At 35.8% G+C, this 17,716-nt stretch overlaps 2 protein-coding genes across 3 annotated transcripts; one reads left to right on the top strand and one right to left on the bottom strand.

The window, feature by feature from the left end:
* Positions 1–127: 127 nt before the first annotated feature.
* Positions 128–9,178, bottom strand: dcaf17 (ddb1 and cul4 associated factor 17). Its single transcript, XM_066641241.1, has 14 exons — positions 8,238–9,178; positions 7,674–7,777; positions 7,158–7,248; positions 6,912–7,048; positions 6,626–6,704; positions 6,430–6,519; positions 6,240–6,347; positions 5,677–5,782; positions 5,377–5,519; positions 4,763–4,872; positions 4,596–4,683; positions 2,662–2,745; positions 451–609; positions 128–366 (listed from the first exon to the last, which is right to left on the bottom strand). The coding sequence occupies exons 1-14, from the start codon at positions 8,418–8,420 to the stop codon at positions 256–258; spliced, it is 1,593 nt and encodes a 530-aa protein (XP_066497338.1). The 5' UTR covers positions 8,421–9,178; the 3' UTR covers positions 128–255.
* On the top strand, positions 8,364–17,600 carry mettl8 (methyltransferase 8, methylcytidine). Of its 2 annotated transcripts, none has more exons than XM_066641242.1 (10): positions 8,364–8,456; positions 9,814–9,986; positions 10,191–10,282; positions 10,622–10,902; positions 11,023–11,072; positions 11,634–11,694; positions 13,872–14,011; positions 15,858–15,964; positions 16,947–17,012; positions 17,174–17,600. In XM_066641242.1, exons 2-10 carry the CDS (start codon positions 9,841–9,843, stop codon positions 17,308–17,310), a joined length of 1,080 nt encoding a protein of 359 aa, XP_066497339.1. In that variant the 5' UTR covers positions 8,364–8,456; positions 9,814–9,840; the 3' UTR covers positions 17,311–17,600. The 2 variants fall into 2 exon arrangements, with proteins under 2 accessions (XP_066497339.1, XP_066497340.1); XM_066641243.1 differs by lacking the exon at positions 8,364–8,456 and adding an exon at positions 9,246–9,267.
* Positions 17,601–17,716: the final 116 nt, after the last annotated feature.

The raw sequence follows: 17,716 nt of genomic DNA, 5'->3' as shown, positions 1-17,716 counted from the left end.
TGCAGACCTGACGTCACTGAACACAACCGTTGGAGATTTAAAGAGAAAATGCCCTGTAGCCACCCACCCACAAAATCAACAGGGACCCATTTAAGAATAAATACTAATAATCTGGGTACATTGTGATTTTAATCCTTGTAACACAGTTCAACACAAATAAAACAAACACTTGTGGTCAATTAATTGCATAATTCTTATACAAAAATATTTTCCAGCTAAAATTCATGTCTATGAAGGTTAGTGTTTGTGTTATTGTCAATTTATCCTTTGGTTCATCTTATAAACATGGCAACAAAAGTTGTTGTTCCTCTCTTGTTCAATGTGGATGATTGTATCTCTGTCAAAGTAAACTTCGTGACTGTAAGTCTGAAAGAAAGAAAGAAAAAAATGTAAACATGTATCTTGAAAAATCCCATGTGTGTAAGCCACAAATTTAAAAACACCACTCACCACATCCCATGGTTCCTCAAGGACAATTCTTTTCATTAAGTCTCCACATTTGTTATCATGGAGTCGGATACTGGCTTGTCCTACATCTTCCGCTGTGGATTTCACATCCACTATAGCCAACAGATCCAACTCATCCTCATACTTCACCATCTTAAATGTCTACAAAACATTGAGCAATGAATAACTGTAATTAATATATCCAAATATTTGTAGAGGTTATGAACAAATCTCTTAATGAGTGATACAAATTCCCAAAAAGGGACACAGCTTCCAAAACACAATCAAGTGATATCTTCAGTCTCAAAATTATTTGTTAAAAGCAAATGTGATGTACCTCAGTGGTAAACTTACTGTTTTAATGTTTTTGTGGTGTGTTGAAAGAATACGTTTCACATTTTTTGCTGCTTAATAATTAAAGTTGGACAGCCATTACATTAATTCCAATATCCAATACAGTCCAATCTGTTTACTTGCTGAAAATATCTGTTGAGCATGAGTATGGAGCTATATCAATGACATATTTACTTTAATCTGAATTTTAAATATTTTAAATATAATTATCATTTTAATATTTGAATTATTGTTTTCTGAATATTTTATATTATTTTTGTAGGGCATTTTATAAACTTGACATGGTGAGGTAGAGAAATATTCAGATTTGAATAATTCAGACCCATAAATTCATGTCTTAAAAATTTTGATTGTCAGATCAAAAAATAAACTGCCACAGAATCATTGCAGCATTAACCAATCACAGCAGCCTCTTCTCTTCGTTTGCTGTTTATACGTAATTCTCTGCACTTTATAGGCTACATTATTTTTATACAATATCAGAATCTTGGTATGTTACTGTTTTGTTTTATTCTTTTTTTTTTTTTTAAATAAACAAATATTTCAGATTTGGTCACTTCTGAATATTTGAATATTTTCAGTAAGTAAAGCCTTTAAATATTATCAATAAAAATTAAATATATTTAATATAATTACTACCTATATAACACATTTTGTTGCAACATGGTGTTCATGAAATTAATGTGTTTTTCAGTCATTTGTCAAATTGCCAAAACACCCTGAAATATTGTGATATTATTTTAGGGTCATATTGCCCACCCCTACCAGACAGCAAGTGGCTGCATATTTTAATGAAACTGTGGATCACTGTTTAATCAATCAGACCATTATAAACATGTAAACATTTGTACATAAATGCCCTGTTCCTTTATCAAGCATATATCATTTTTGGTAAATTATATGTAAAGGCGCCTAAGCCCATTAAAGGTCACCATTAAAATTCAATCTCTTCAGCTCCTGCCAAGATCATGGGTTTTCATGTGTAAATGAATAAGTGTCATTTTAGCACAGTGTCTTTACAGAATTTTTGACCAACAGACATGATCATCTAAACCCCATGACGTATGCATTATATCACTACGTCAAGTTAAACAGTTTCCCCCCAAAATTCAGTATGTTAGAAAAAAGACATTTTACAGAAATTACTGTTTGTTATTATTACTACTACATTTCAACAGTGATCATTTTAATGTTATGAAACACAAATACCTTTATATATTAATTAACCAGATGTTAAGAACTTGGTATTGTTTGGAACCTGTCATTTATGAAGAAATACTTACATATCTGTATAAACATCTGATTATATATATATTAAAAAAATAAAAAAAAATAAAAAAAAACTGTAATGGAGATCCAGTCATCTCGTATAAAATCATAAAAAAATAAAAACATGCACTCTGGTGCTGTGGCTTTATATTCCAGAGATTTTGACTCTTTTGGTGTAAAATTAAAAAGTTAAACAGAGATACTGAGTAGATAAATTGGTCAGAAGGCAGTTCTGCCAGATGTGTTCAGTTAAACACTGTGGCCCATCTCTCTGTGGAAGTTTACCTTTCCTGAGAAGCCTACTGGTTGTCCTCTGGCCTCAAATTTTTGTGATCTAAATAATTCTCCTCAAAATTTCAAGTTTATAAATTGCCATACAAAAATTATTCAAATGTAAAATATTAGGATAAATACAATTCAAATGTACAAAATTCAGTTTGAAATACATGTCACTGATTTATCTCCATACAAGTTCAAGATGCACATATATACATGAATGCATATTGTTTCCAGCCACCGCACATATAAATGCCCCTGTTTTGTGTTTATGCGTGAATTAAAGATCATAAGAATGTAACGAAAAACTTCTACCTCTTGTTCAGGATCATCATCCAGCTGCTGAATTCTCCTTTTCACAGTGCGGCCAGAGGAGGTCACAGTCACTGGGGAGAAAGCCTGTACACAGAAATTCACCTTTCTAGAGTTAAAGCTTCAATAATATTTCAAGTTATCAAGCCTACAGAACTTAGCAATAGTTCAATAGTTACAGATGCAGTGCACCTGTTTCTCTGATAAAATTCTTATCCCCATTTCACCCTGCTCTTAAATGGTCAGGACCTCATAAAATGAGCAATGAGTGTAGATACAAGGCAAGTTTTCCTAATCAAGTGATTGTTCAGTGCGTATATATATATATATATAAATCTAAAGCACACACAGTAAATGATCACCTGATCTTTTATCTACATCTTTAATCTACATTCACTAGGCCTCATTCATTAAACCAAGAGCAAACTGCATGTAATTTATTTAAACTGGACATGATCCTGAAAATTTTCCACTAGATTCATGAACGCTTGGTAAACACCAGATTTTTTTTGTAAAACGTCTGAATGTTATTGAATTTCTCAGACTGAAAAAAAAAAAAAAAAAAAATCTCCAGAAAAGCAAAAGAAAATACGTAACTGTTCTGAGTGCAAATTGTGCAAAAGTTTTGGCAGCTTTTAGGAAGTTATTTATCTGAGCAGTAACAATTTTTTTTTTTATAAAAAAAAAAAAACCCAACCAAAAACTAACTTTTGAATAAAAATAAACAAGTTTATTCCAATGCGTAGTGATATTCTGAGGTTACCAAACAATCCAGAGCTTTAATAAATACTGTATTATTTTAAGTCAAATGTGCTGCAAATAACTACTCACACATCTACCACATCAATCCTATTAATTTTACTGCGTTTATGTCTTTGTATTTATTGCTGTTTTATATAATTTATACAAGTATCATACTTATTTACAAGACAAAATATTTTAAATAATAATTTTATGTGAATTTGCCCAGTACTACATGTTCACTGTAGTTTGTTCTGCACAATTCTGCACGGAAGATAAAGACATTCATTCTTGACACAAGCTCTTTCTACCATTTGTCTGCCTCTATAATCTCTCATAGAGAAATAAATGCCTTATAGCTTAACATTCCAGGGAAGATTTTTGAATGAAGGACGGCTTAAACATTTCTGTCTTAAACATTCCAGTGTGCAAGGAGCTAAGCACAGAGAGCAACGGCACGGGTTCGAGAATAGCACAGGATCTGTTGGACTCCCTTCTCAAAGCTGGTTCTAAAATGTTGCATAAACACAAAAGAATGGATCTCGGTTGTCCACTAACCAGAGAGTCATCACTCAGCTAATAAACCATAAACATGTAGAACTCTGTTAAATAAAACATCAGAACAAGATCAGCCATTTACTCAAGTGGATATTACAGACCCTAAACACTTTTATATTCCAATTATCCACATTAAGGAACTGTCTGACCAAATGAATAAACAAAATAATTTGCAAAAAATTGTTCTTTAGCTACTTGAAGGTGCTGTTTTCTGATTTTATTTTTAAATGAATAATTTATTCGTTCATTCAGTCATTGCCTGTAACCACTTATCCTGTGTTGCGGTGATAAATAATTTATTTATTATTTCATTATTAGTTTAATTATTTCATTTCATTACTAATAACTGTTAAATTTCAGCCGTGTCAGGATACTGTGCACACTTTATGCATTTTCAGAAGCAGGTGTACATCTTGTTCATTCCTAAAAACATTTTGAAACTTTAATCATTTTGATGAATCTGGAAATTTAGGAAAAAACGTTTTACAGACTATCTACTCCCAAATTCAATCTGCTCGTGATGTGTGTTTATTGACAACGGGCCTCAATGATGTGAGCAAATTTGTGCGTAGATCGTCAGTAAAACAATTTTTTCGTAAAGTATTATCATACAGAAATGAACCAATTAAAAAACTTACACTGCTGTCCCGAGAAGCAATGATAGAGAAATCAGGCACAACCTCATAGTGCGACTCAATTCCCATTTCTTCTATGATCTTCAGAACACTTTAAATAAAACAAAAAAAAAACTTAAATTACTTCACAGATCTTTCCTTTATTTAGTAGAAATATTTGTGATTCTCACCTTATGGTGCTAGGCCCAGCATGGATGATCCTACCGGAGTCATCAGGGTGGAAGAAGATCCAGTCTGCCTCCAGTGAGTCACACTTCATGTCCTGCACGCCATTCTTTGCCTGTTTTAAGGGAAATTGCAGTGCAGCATAAGAGAGAATTATTCTTCCATTGTTTTTTTACACAATGCATTAACTTACATTTATGTTACAAATGTCATACATTTGATACTAAAGAAACGTTCAGGTGATGTAATCAAAATCTGTGACTGATATGTCTCTCTCTGTTACTAGTCACAGAACACATGCCCAGCTTCTGTTTCTGTATCTGTCTGACATGAGTAGCAGTAGGCTGCAAGATCTCTGAACTGGTACATTACTGTAGCTTTTTAATATACAAACAAAACAGTTTAGCATCTAAAACCATTCTCTTTACTGCAGATAAGAAATTAATTATTTGTCTGAATCTAGAGGTAGTAGATCTCGATCTGGGACATCAGTGTGGTCAAAAGCAACACTAATGAGTCCATTTTAGGTCAGTCTAATAACTCTGGACATAATAATAATAAAAAAAAATAATTCTTTACATGTTACAAGACTACATACTGTTCACATGTAAGTGATTACCAGAGTGCCATCTCTGACTGAGCAGATGTAGTGAGTCCCTCTATGTCTCTTATGGTTAGGTGTGTAGATGTAGTGCCATGGATGGCCTCCAATTTGGATCCCATTATCAAAATATGACACCTCAAACAGTACAGGAGGTGGTTCTGGGGTGTGATAGGAGATGAAAAGTGTTACACAATAAAAAGTAACACAATACCCAAACAAATACTTCACAAATAGTTTGAAAGAAAATGCTTCATAATACCTTACTGGACAATATATGAATTAGGGACTTTCTGGAAAGAGATGATGATTGCCCACCTTTGATCTGAATATTGACTGGAATGCCATATGGTGCATGGCCCACTATTCCTCTTGAACTGGATAAATCACACTGCTGTCCCAAAACCAGTTCCTTAATCCTGCACTAGAGCAAGAGGGGTTGAGATATTAAATTGCAATAAACTGGCTTAAAAGTGGGTGGCACGGTGGTGCAGCAGGTAGTGTCGCAGTCACACAGCTCCAGGGACCTGGAGGTTGTGGGTTCGATTCCTGCTCCAGGTGACTGTCTGTGAGGAGTTTGGTGTGTTCTCTCTGTGCTCGGGTTTCCTGGACCACAGTCCAAAAAACACACGTTGGTAGGTGGATTGGCTGCTTAAAAGTGCCCTTGTGTGTGAGTTTGTGTTGCCCTGTGAAGGAATGGCGCCCCCTCCAGGGAGTATTCCTGCCTTGTGCCCAATTATTCTGGGTAGGTTCCAGACACAACGCGACCCTGAACTGGATAAGCGCTTACAGACAATGAATGAATGACTTAAAATTGTGTAAAATCTAAATCTAGAGATTTAAATTTCATGACTGTAATATTTTGACATGTAGAATATTACCTGCTTCACAATGTGTTCAATGCTGTAAAGCTTCACACATTTTGAACTGTGTGACACGGCCAGGACACCTTGAGACAGCAGCACATCAACTACAGTCTTCCCAAAGACCTACAAAATAAAAAGAACCCGACAGTCAATCATTACCAAAACATACCTTTGGTGACTTGTTAAAAAATATGCCAAAGCTTACTTTTTTGCTGATCTCCAACATTCCAACAATATCAAGAGGAAAGACCTTAAATATGGCTAAATGCATGAGGATGTTATTATCAACACCAGCCTGTGAGGAAAACGTTAAAAAGAAATTATAAAAATATACACATCAACTACAGACAGTATGACCAATAATAAAATAAACACATAATTAAAAATCTGATGTTTCTCACCTGTCGTGCAATCGGTGTCTGTTTGTTCAAGATGGATTTAACATAAAATGTTTCCTGTGAGATATCCCAGCCCAGAGATCTGTCCAGAAGTAACACAGAGGTTAGTACTTCCGGTTTCAAAGCCTGAAAAACAAAAAACCTAAAAGACAGTACTGGCCTAAACCTTGTCAAAGTCAGAGTCAAACATACAATGCCAAATTTGTAATAAGAAACAACACACCATGGACAGTCATTACAAATATCTTTTAGTTATTTTTAGTTTTTCATATAGGAGGTATAACATTACCTGAATCTGAAATGAGATGAGAGGTAGACTTGTTGCAGCACTTCTCCTGTGTCTGCTGAGAAGCAATACAACCAATTATTGGCCGTTAAGGCCAGCAGATGGGGTTTCTGTTCTGAGGCTTGCAGAAGTACCTTATCCTGTAATAATAAATATCATAATGACACTACAAAGCATGGTGGTACTGTAGTATTTTATTCCTTGTATCTTGAGTCAGTGTCCTAAATATAATATTTTGTTGGCACTTACAAGAGGACACTGGCATAATAAGGAATCCTCAATCTTCTCAGCTTTGGGCCGTCTTGGTAGCTCATAAAAGAGCCGTGGCTGTGGTGTTAGGCTGAAATTCATTATGGATTTTAGGCAGTTGTTCTCATACTGGTCTTCTGACTTATATTTGCACCAAACAAAACAAGTGTGAAATCACAAAATCATTGGGCAATCATTGGGCACAAGGCAGGAATACACCCTGGAGGGGGTGCCAGTCCTTCACAGGGCAACACACACACACACACACACACTTTTGCCAATCCACCTACTAACGTGTGTTTTTGGACTGTGGGAGGAAACCCACGCGGACAAGGGGAGAACACACCAACTCCTCACAGACAGTCACCCGGAGCGGGAATCGAACCCACAACCTCCAGGTCCCTGGAGCTGTGTGAGTGCGACACTACCTGCTGCGCCACCGTGCCGCCCCTCATCAAGGAGAACATGAGGATTTATGCACATTTTAATCAGAAACTATAGGACTGGGCTAGTTACCTGCTGTAGCAGTTCCTATAATTCTCAAAGTATATCCTTCCACTTTCATAAGAGATGAGGGACTTGGAAGATTTTGTCCACACCTTGGTGAATTCTGTACCATCCTACAGCAGCCGTAGGGATTCAAACACAAAACAGAAAGCAGCCATGGCCCATTAAAAAAAAAGAAGTGTCATTATTTTGCCATGAATGGCATGTAGTATTGATCCTGTTAGCAAAATGTTTTGAACAGTAAAGGAGGAAACTGAGGTAAGGGAACATTCACATATGATTTTGCATTGTAATTATAAAAGGCCCTGCTCACAGCTCACCATCAGTCCCACAAATTGACAGGTGTCCATAATATAACGCGCTGTTATTTCAAACAAAAAGTTTTACTTGATGTGGTAAAGCTTAACGGAAAAATAAAACAGTAAAAAAGATGACATATGTTTACATATCATCATCTATACTTTATTTGAACACTGTATGTACTTTAACAGTAATCCGTAATTATATTTTACATATTTAGTAAGAATAAAAATAAATATTTAGAGAAGCTTAAAGATTGTGCCAAACAAATACCTGGAGCATAATATTCTTGAGGATCCTGAGATTTCCTCCCAGTAGAGTACCAAAGTCATTGGAGGTTATGCCCCTTGTCCTGGAGGATAAAATAGTGCAGGAGTTCTTTATTCTCCGTTTTGTCGCTGGGGGGCGCGTGGGAGACCTTTTATCCAAACACATGGAGATCGAGGTTGACATCATGGAGGCAACTCAGGCTGGCTAGCGGAGACCATTCAGGTTTGTAAACCCAACTTAGGTATTTTCAACTGTCCTCCCTTTTTAACTTCATCTTTGCTAAAACCGTGATGACCATTCTTCGTCTGGGAGATGACAGTGGAATATGACACGAATATACAACATAAACCTACTGCAATGCTCCCAACTCTCGGTTTAACACCGCAGTGTTGACAACTAGCGATAGCTTGCAATATGTAGCTAGCTAAATGTAAACAAATGAATTTTCTAGGCAGTTAACCAACCCCGAGACACTGAATTTGATTTTTTTATTTTATTACTAAGTTAAAATTAGATGTATTTTTCCTCCAACGGTTTTGGTTTAGATACTGGTGCAAGTAAAGGCAGTTTATAGAGGGCTTGCGACTAATATTCTACTATCTGCACACAACTCACTTAATCTGCTTGATGAGTTAACGTGACAGTTTCGTACTAGTTGTTATGCCTAAAGACTATTAATAATACTTCGTATTTGTACCGGTAACACAGCTAAACAAGATAAAGCCCGTTTAAGTAAGTTTTTGTTTAGACACCCTCTCTAAGCACTGAAACATTGTTTCGCTCCAGTTTTCCTTCAAAGAGAAGCGGAAAATCCACGGAAAAATCTGTAAACTGGAAATGTGGATAAGATAAAATTAGACTGCAGTTCTCGTGAAAGTCTCATTCCCTGGTTTCCCTCCTCCACTCCAGTGTTCAAACCTCACTACACACAGGGGATATCCCACAATGCACCGCACACCGCCGGCTTAACTCTATGACTGCCGCCTCAGTCTTCACTTTAAACACTGAGACTTACACGGTGAAAAAAAAAAAGGTTTAACTCTGGACTACAAATTACCCTTTCATTGTGTTTTTATCTGCTATTAATAAACATCACTTTTAATTACAGGAACAAGCAAACTACTACCGTAGATATTATTTGTTTCTTTTTTATAGGAACATTTTTGGAGTTTCCATAAATGTTGATGACAGGCACACCACCACATTTTTTCCCAGTTATAACTAAACAATATTGAAACATCGAATAGCATTGTGGTATTTCATATTTAAAAATTATAACACTGTAAACAAGTGGTGCTGAAAAACATTTTCAGCACCAAAACAACGAGCAAGGCGTAACCCTTTTATCAAAGTGATTATTATTAGTCTCTGAACAAATCAGTTTATGTATTGAATATACCACCCAGGAGATGTTCAAAATCAGTTTAGTACAGAATCTTTGGCATACACAAGCCACTACATGTCAAAATAATGGTTGTTTCAAAACAGACAGCAGAATCATTAGGGAAAATGATTGATTTTCCCTGTAAATACTTTGAAAGGTGAATGAATATTTACTATGGCTTTTTATATTCTGCAGCTTTCCTGATCAAATGAAAGAGGTGAAATGCGAGAACTGTTGAAACTGACTGTGACTGCTGTAGTCCATGGGGTTAAACACATTCCATACAGACTCTACAGTGGAAAGCCTCCTGCTCCACTCGGAGCCAGAATCCTCACTAACCCTGATGACATCTTCCAACACAACATGTGGTATGTCTGTCCAAAAAAAGTTATTATTCTGTGTGAAGTATCATAACAAGGCACATAGAACCATATGTTCTATCCCACAATGTGAGAATTAAATGTGAAAATGTAAGACCTTTGCCACTAACCTAAACCACAACAAGATTTCACTCAAAATCATTTTGATTTCCTGACAAGGGCAAATTAAATATTCACATTACTCTATTGAAGGGATCATGTTCAGTGGTCACCAGAAGATTTAAAAAAAGCCCGGCAAATGGTGGAGGAAAATTCCATAGAACAGATTACAGCAGAAGAGCAAGGTAGGATCACCCAAAACCCATAATATCTTGATTAAGTTTAGAATGACTATAGGAATGTATACGAAATGGAATGCCTCACATGTCAGTTAAATTAGAAACTTGTGTAATCTACTCAGGAATTTTCAAATAGATTTTTGGTTTGAGTTCTTTTAAAGATACCATGATAAAAAATGAACAATACAAATTCATACATAGCTTTACAAAGAAATTTAATACAATTTTATATTGACCACCTAGTGATTAACAAATTGGGACCATCCTAATCTGAACATACAATGTGTTGATGTTTGTTCTATGCACACTGTGGCTAAACCAATTTGCTCTTTGTGTATCTTCCAGTCACATATGACAGAGATGCTAATGTGTATTGGAATGGATTTTATGAGATGCACAAAAACAAGTTCTTCAAAAATCGACAGTGGCTTTTCTCTGAGTTCCCAGAGCTCATGCCCCCAGACTATGAAGCAAAATGTTCCTCAGGGTGGCAGGAGAGTTGGCTGACTGACCTGGGGAGCCAGGGAGGGCATCACTCAGTCAGTCACAGTCCTGTGTTTGGAGTGGAGCAGCAGCACAATACTGTTTCTTTCCCGGGACAACATGCTTCTTTCCGGATACTTGAGGTCACTAGAATTCCAGATATCATTTTCTAGTTAAGTTTAAGGCTTGATGCAAGATTTTGTAAATTGACTGTTTTTGTTTTGTTTTAATTTAAAATGAACTTAAATTTATTATTTTTGTAGGTGGGCTGTGGTGCAGGCAACAGTGTATTCCCTATTATCAACACAATCAGGTGAAGAAGCTGCAAATCCCTTCACAATGTCAACTGTCATGTTGTAATTTTAATGGTTTTTATACATGTCAGTGTAGTGAAAGCAAGATGGGTCTCTTTGGGTTCAGTACAGAAATATTACGCAGCAAGAATTAAGCATATATGTATACAAATTAAGAGAATATTGATATTGAGTGGATCCTGAAATCTCCAATTAAGGAACCATTTTGAAGTTAGGAACACTATTTTTTTATTTTTCTACTTTTCTCCAGCAATCTACTGAATGTATTTAGTAAAAGTTCAACATTTAAAACATTGTTTATCAAATTAATTAAATTAAAGGTACATATTTTAAGTTAGTCTTAAATCAGATTCCAACATTAAATTAGTATAAGAAACATATTTGTAGCAGATTTTTCATAGTGGCTTTGTATCCTTCAAAATGTAAACCATGGAGAAAAAAATTAAGCAGATTACTTGACCGTGCCATTTGCCCTCAAGTTTGGAATGTTTAATATGCAATCCATTAGACTGTATCTTAAATATATTTGTGTGATTTTTCTTTTTTTCCCTTTCTACCAGGGAGAGTAATGCATTCCTGTATTGCTTCGACTTCTCACCTCGAGCAATTCAGCTTGTCAAGGTGAATAACTTCTGAACCTTCTGCTTAATGCAAAATCAGATGTAGCTAGTGCACCTTATCAACATTCCCCATGTATGAAACCCACGAGGAAACTATCATTTTCTCGGAGGGTCAACAGTGGCTCCTCCCTGCCTTCCTTTTTTCTTATCCTCATCCATTTTGCTGACAGGAGATCAGTCAGTCAAAATGGCTGCTGTGTCTGAGTGCTGTGCCTGTTGGCCTAGTGGATATTTGATGCTGTCAGAATGCAGTGGCTTTTATCAAATGGCAACAGCAGGCTGGTAGCTAACTGAATGTCAGATTGCACAGGGGCAGGGAATTGTAGTTCTTAGCAAGTTAAATGGGATACTAGCCTTGGAGAATTATTTTTTTTTTAAGTTTACATTTTTTATGCCTAAATTAAATAAAATGCTGCTGTTTTTCAGGTTAAACACAATAAAGTATTAAATTGATTCTGCATTATGGCAGACAGTTCATCTTAGTTATTCTTGTATGTGCTTTTAAATCATGCAGCTTACATTCAAAACAGATTGAAGTGATTTACACAATTTTAATAATCACATCTGATATTCAAGAATTGTATTTTCCCCTGCTGTAACAGTGGAATATTCAACAGTACATCATAAATTATACACCATAGGAGTAGGCCATCTAATCATCCTGGAGATAAAGCATCCCGAGGTTGAAATTTTAATTTCAATCTTAGCACTAATTTAATGAAAAGGTTTCTACATGTTTCATTTATTGTATATTTTTCTCCCAGGTTCACTTTGAACATTTGTGTGTTTTTATGGTCATAATTTATTTCTTCTTGACCATTTCTCAGTATTTTTATCTTTTATAATAACGTTTTGTTAGTGTAAGTTTAAGACTGATGTACATTTTAACCTTGTATTTTAATTGGCTAATTTATTTAAATGGGACATATTATGAAAAAATAAATTAATTAAAAAAATTAAATATTAACACACACACACACAAATAAATCTACCCAGTCAGTTTGGTAGGCTGTCTGTTTTGAAATCATGGGATAAATGAGTTGTTCTGAATTTGTGCTGCATTGTACATAGGATAGCAGCATTCATCTCTTCAGTCTCAATGCTGGATTACATTTATAGAGGAGGTTAAACAGAGCAACACAATGAGCATGGAGAAATAATTATAGTGGGTGACACGGTGGCACAGCAGGTAGTGTCGCAGTCACACAGCTCCAGGGACCTGGAGGTTGTGGGTTTGATTCCCGCTCCGGGTGACTGTCTGTGAGGAGTTGGTGTGTTCTCCCCGTGTCCGCGTGGGTTTCCTCCGGGTGCTCCGGTTTCCTCCCACAGTCCAAAAACACACATTGGTAGGTGGATTGGCGACTCCGTAGGTGTGAGTGTGTGAGTGAATGTGTGTGTTGCCCTGTGAAGGACTGGCGCCCTCTAGAGGGTGTATTCCCACCTTGCGCCCAATGATTCCAGGTAGGCTCTGGACCCACCGCGACCCTGAACTGAATAAGCGGTTACAGAGAATGAATGAATGAAATAAGTGAATTAATCTGGCGAAATCAAGAATGGAGCACAAAATGAAAATCGCTAAAAAAACAGTTTCACTCCTCACTCCTATGTCCCTTGTGCTGCATTAAAATGTGGCTTGTTCTCATTTAAAGTAACAGGTGCTGGAACTGGTTGTTCTGAAAAGGGCTGTTTAGACAGGGAAGGTATGGTGCTGTGGTTAATATGCTTTTGTCAAAACACCACAAGACTCATCACAGACATTTCATTTAAACCCCAGAACTGTGTTCACTTGTGAAATAGTGGTACAATATGTCTCCTTTAAAAAGAACTTCGGCTGCTTGTGGTCCAGCAAGTAGAGTTGACACACAGGTCCAAGGTCCTAAGGGGTGTGGGTTCAAAGCCCACCTTAAGTCACTGTCTGAGAGAAGTTTGGTGTGTTCTCCATGTTTCCTCCCATAGCAATATGTTGGTTTGTGGGTTGACTATTTAGAAGTGTGACTGCCCTGTGAAGGATTGGTGCCCTGTCTGGTGTGTGATCCTGCTTTGTGCCCAGCAAACCTCAACAGGATAAAGTGGTTCCAGAAAATGAATGGAAAAACTCATTTGAGCCTGAAAGCTTTGATGTAATGGATTAATATGTGTCATTTAAGGAAATTAATTATTTTTTTCCCCAACTTACAGGAGCATCCGGACTATGACCCAGCAGTATGTTATGCATTTGTGCAGGACATTTGTGATGATGCGTCCCTGTTTCCATTTCCTCAGGAGAGTCTGGATGTTATTCTAGTAGTTTTTGTGATGTCCTCAATCCATCCTGAAAGGTAACGTACATGGGTGTTGAGGATAGAGCACACCAGCCATATATGCATAAGCCTATTAATCACCTGATGTGAAACAAAAACAGATTTATCTGGCAATTATTAGAACCTATGTGGTCTAATGTCTTATATGTCCATTGGTATATGTTATGTTACAGTACTGAATCTCATAAATTAAGAAGTTTACTAAGTCTGAGCTGTTCACAGCAGAATTTGTTTTATGCCTTGAAGATACCATGCAAAATTGCACAAAGTTTCTATGAATATGTAGCTTAATGCCAGAGACATTGGCAGTAGGTTTGCAGTTGTTCACTTTAATTGTGTATAAGTACAAGGAGGGACTACCTTATGCAAAGTAGTCCCCAAAGATAAACTTATTTATTTCAGATTTTCTAAAATTTTACCATGTCTTACATCCTTTCATTTATTAAATTTCTGTAACTGCTTTATTCTTTTCCTGGATGGTCCATCAGCAGGCAGCACACACCCACCCACCCACTCACTCTCACACTCACATCTATGGACACTTCTGGGAGGAATTCCTTTACAGTTGGTCTGCATTCAGTATCTGTATCCAGCCTCTAGCAATTTTTGGTAGTGCACCTTGCCATGTGTTGTTATGCAAGACATTTTGATGCAACAAAATAAACATATAATTCACAATAAGTGAATTTGGAATAAATCATGTGTAACAATTTATATGGGCTAAAGATTGTAAACTTGTATCTTGAAAGTTTGTCATCCCAAATGGTGGTTCTAGTTATCCATATTAAATATAATACTCCAATGGCAATCCCATGCTATGTATAGACGTTACACACCTGACACTTGAGAGATTTTCTGGAAAATTCTGCCCTGTATGAATGTTTGACACATTCAGTTTACATTTTTTGCCACAGCTCCTAAGAATTTGTGATTCATTTGCAGAAGAATTAAGTGGAAGCAGTCTTCTCTATGTAACTCAGTGTTGCTTGCTTCTCTGTATAGTGTGAGCTGTTGTGGATTGACACTGATTAGGATCCTGACTGCAGTCTGGCTGTTTACCAGCTCTCAGACTGTTCTAGAATATGTTTTTGTTTTCTGCTGCTGTGTTTTGTGTTTTTTTGACTGCCATAATGTAATATGACTAAAAAATAAAATCACTATTAGTCATTCAGGAACAAATCCCATATATTATTTAAAATGTATACATACCTTTTTAAATCTATATTCCTTGGAATCAAAATAAGACTTTCCTGAAATTAATTAGTTACAAAAATACATAAAAAATAATGATATATATATATGCTGCAGTGTGTGACTAAATAGAAGCACAATTTTCAGCACTGTATAATTAAACCCACCTTTAAACATCAGTATCTAATGTCAGCCCATTATCAATCTAAGTTTGTCAGTATCACTCTTTCTATTTAATTTAAGATGTGAAAAAGGTAATCATAATTGAAATATGATTAACTGAAGTAATGCTGTGGTTTCAGGGAACAACTTATTGATTTCAGAGAAAAAGCCCCATATTTTTATTGATTAATTGTCCTCTGTGTATGAGTGAAAGTGAGAATATATATTTTAAATCTTGTATCTCTATTTTAATTTTTTGCTGCTATTGTCAAGTTCTTATTTATTTATTTATTTATTTTTATAGACATACAATAAAAACAACTTACTTACAGTATTTAATTATAGTCCCAAAAGGAAAGGTCTTAGACCAGTCTTATTTATAATTTTTATTTTATTTACCTGTATAGTTGCAATCTTTGAGATGAAAGGTCTTTGTCCAGCAGCAGATATAATACTGGTGATTGTAAATATCATTGGATTGCATGCTTATAGCTCTTTCCCTCCACAATAGGATGCAAGGAGTGCTGAATCGCCTGGCTGGCTATCTGAAACATGGGGGAATAATCCTGTTCAGAGACTATGGCAGATTTGATTTGTCACAGCTACGATTTAAAAAGGGTATTTAATTTCTCTTTTTTCATTTCTTATTTAACATTAAATGCAACATGCTTGTAGGTGTAGAGATCACTTACATTTTTCAATATATATATATATATATATTTTTTTTAACATTATTTAGGTCAAGGTTTGACATGGTACAGTTTTTCATAAAAATGTAGCATGAGAGATGTTTACATGCATGCAACAGTATAATTTAGAGCTTTGATTGCTGTGGTAATGCTTAAAGTATCACATGAAAATAGCTGCCCTGTGAAGGACTGGCGCCCCCTCCAGGGTGTATTCCCGCCTTGCGTCCAATGATTCCAGGTAGGCTCTGGACCCACCGTGACCCTGAATTTAATAAGGGTTACAGATAATGAATGAATGAATGAATGACAATAGCTCTTTTGATATTTTTGAGGATAACAATTAGGAGAAACAAATTATTGATTCCACACCCAACAAACACACGCACACTTAGACAATCTTATCTGTAATGTCCACATGCATATTTTAACCCTCTGTTATCTGTGAAGTTACAATTGTAGACTTTGTATACTTTACTGTGAAACAACCCTGCCTTATCTTTCCAGTCTAAGAGAAGTCAGGACGTCTGCATGAGTTAAAAATCCATAAATCCTTAATGTGTATTCTGGATCTTCTGAATTCATAGAGGTGCAATAATTCTTTGCTGCATCAGTGTGAAGGTGGTTCAACTGAATCAGCTGTGGAATCTAATAACTGAATTATAATAATACTCAGTATGCTTTCACTTTTTTAACCATAATTTGTTTTCAGACTTCTTATAAAAATAAAATACATCTTGTGTTTCTTAACTAAGTGGTCCCTCCAGTCACATTTCATAATCAAATCAACATGGTGCCACTTCTGGTTGCATCATGCATTGGATAATTTTCTTTCAACACTGCAAGACTGTAGTTTAAAATCATAGAGCAGTTTAGAGCTTTGATTCATTTGATTCAATATTCTGCCTTTACAGGTCAATGTCTGTCTGAAAACTTTTACAAGCGACAAGATGGAACCTGTGTATATTTTTTTACTAAAGGTAAATATAAAAATATATTCCAAATTATTTAACCATAAATCATAATCAGGAAATTATTTATTGAGTTTAAATTGAGTTTATTAATGTAGAAGTAATATGTGTAATTACTCATCATGGTAATATGATACAGAATATAGATAGGATCTTTGTTGTTTCTGTAGATGAGATCAACCTGTTATTCACCAACGCTGGTCTGGAGGAAATTCAGAACCTGGAGGACAGGAGGCTACAGGTGAACCGAGGAAAGAAAGTGGTGATGCGCAGAGTGTGGATGCAGAGCAAATATCGGAAACCTTAAAACAATGCTGACATTACCAATGCTTTAGAGCATCGACCACCGAAATTTGCAAATTAAGGAACATACTGACCACTTGAATGGAAATATGGCCTCCGCACTCGAGAAGAACAGATGTTGTCATGTCATGTAGTGGGTGATGTAGGACTTGATGTTAATGATAATAAGACATTTCAGCAACTCTAGGAAATGAAGACAAAGTATGAACCTGGGGTCTTTTTATATACTTGTTTTCCAAAATATGATTATTGTTTTAAAGAATACTTACTAAAACTAAAAACTGTGCTCTTACTTAGGAGAATGAAATTAATAAATATTTTTAAAACAATGATACACAGTGTCACATGTGAATCAATGAAAAGTGATTGTGGAGCATTTTGTTGAAGATGAGTAAGAGATTAATCAATTA

This window comes from Hoplias malabaricus, chromosome 12 (genome assembly GCF_029633855.1).
Source record: "Hoplias malabaricus isolate fHopMal1 chromosome 12, fHopMal1.hap1, whole genome shotgun sequence".
Taxonomy (NCBI): domain Eukaryota; kingdom Metazoa; phylum Chordata; class Actinopteri; order Characiformes; family Erythrinidae; genus Hoplias; species Hoplias malabaricus.
This window is presented reverse-complemented; position numbering and strand designations above follow the sequence as displayed.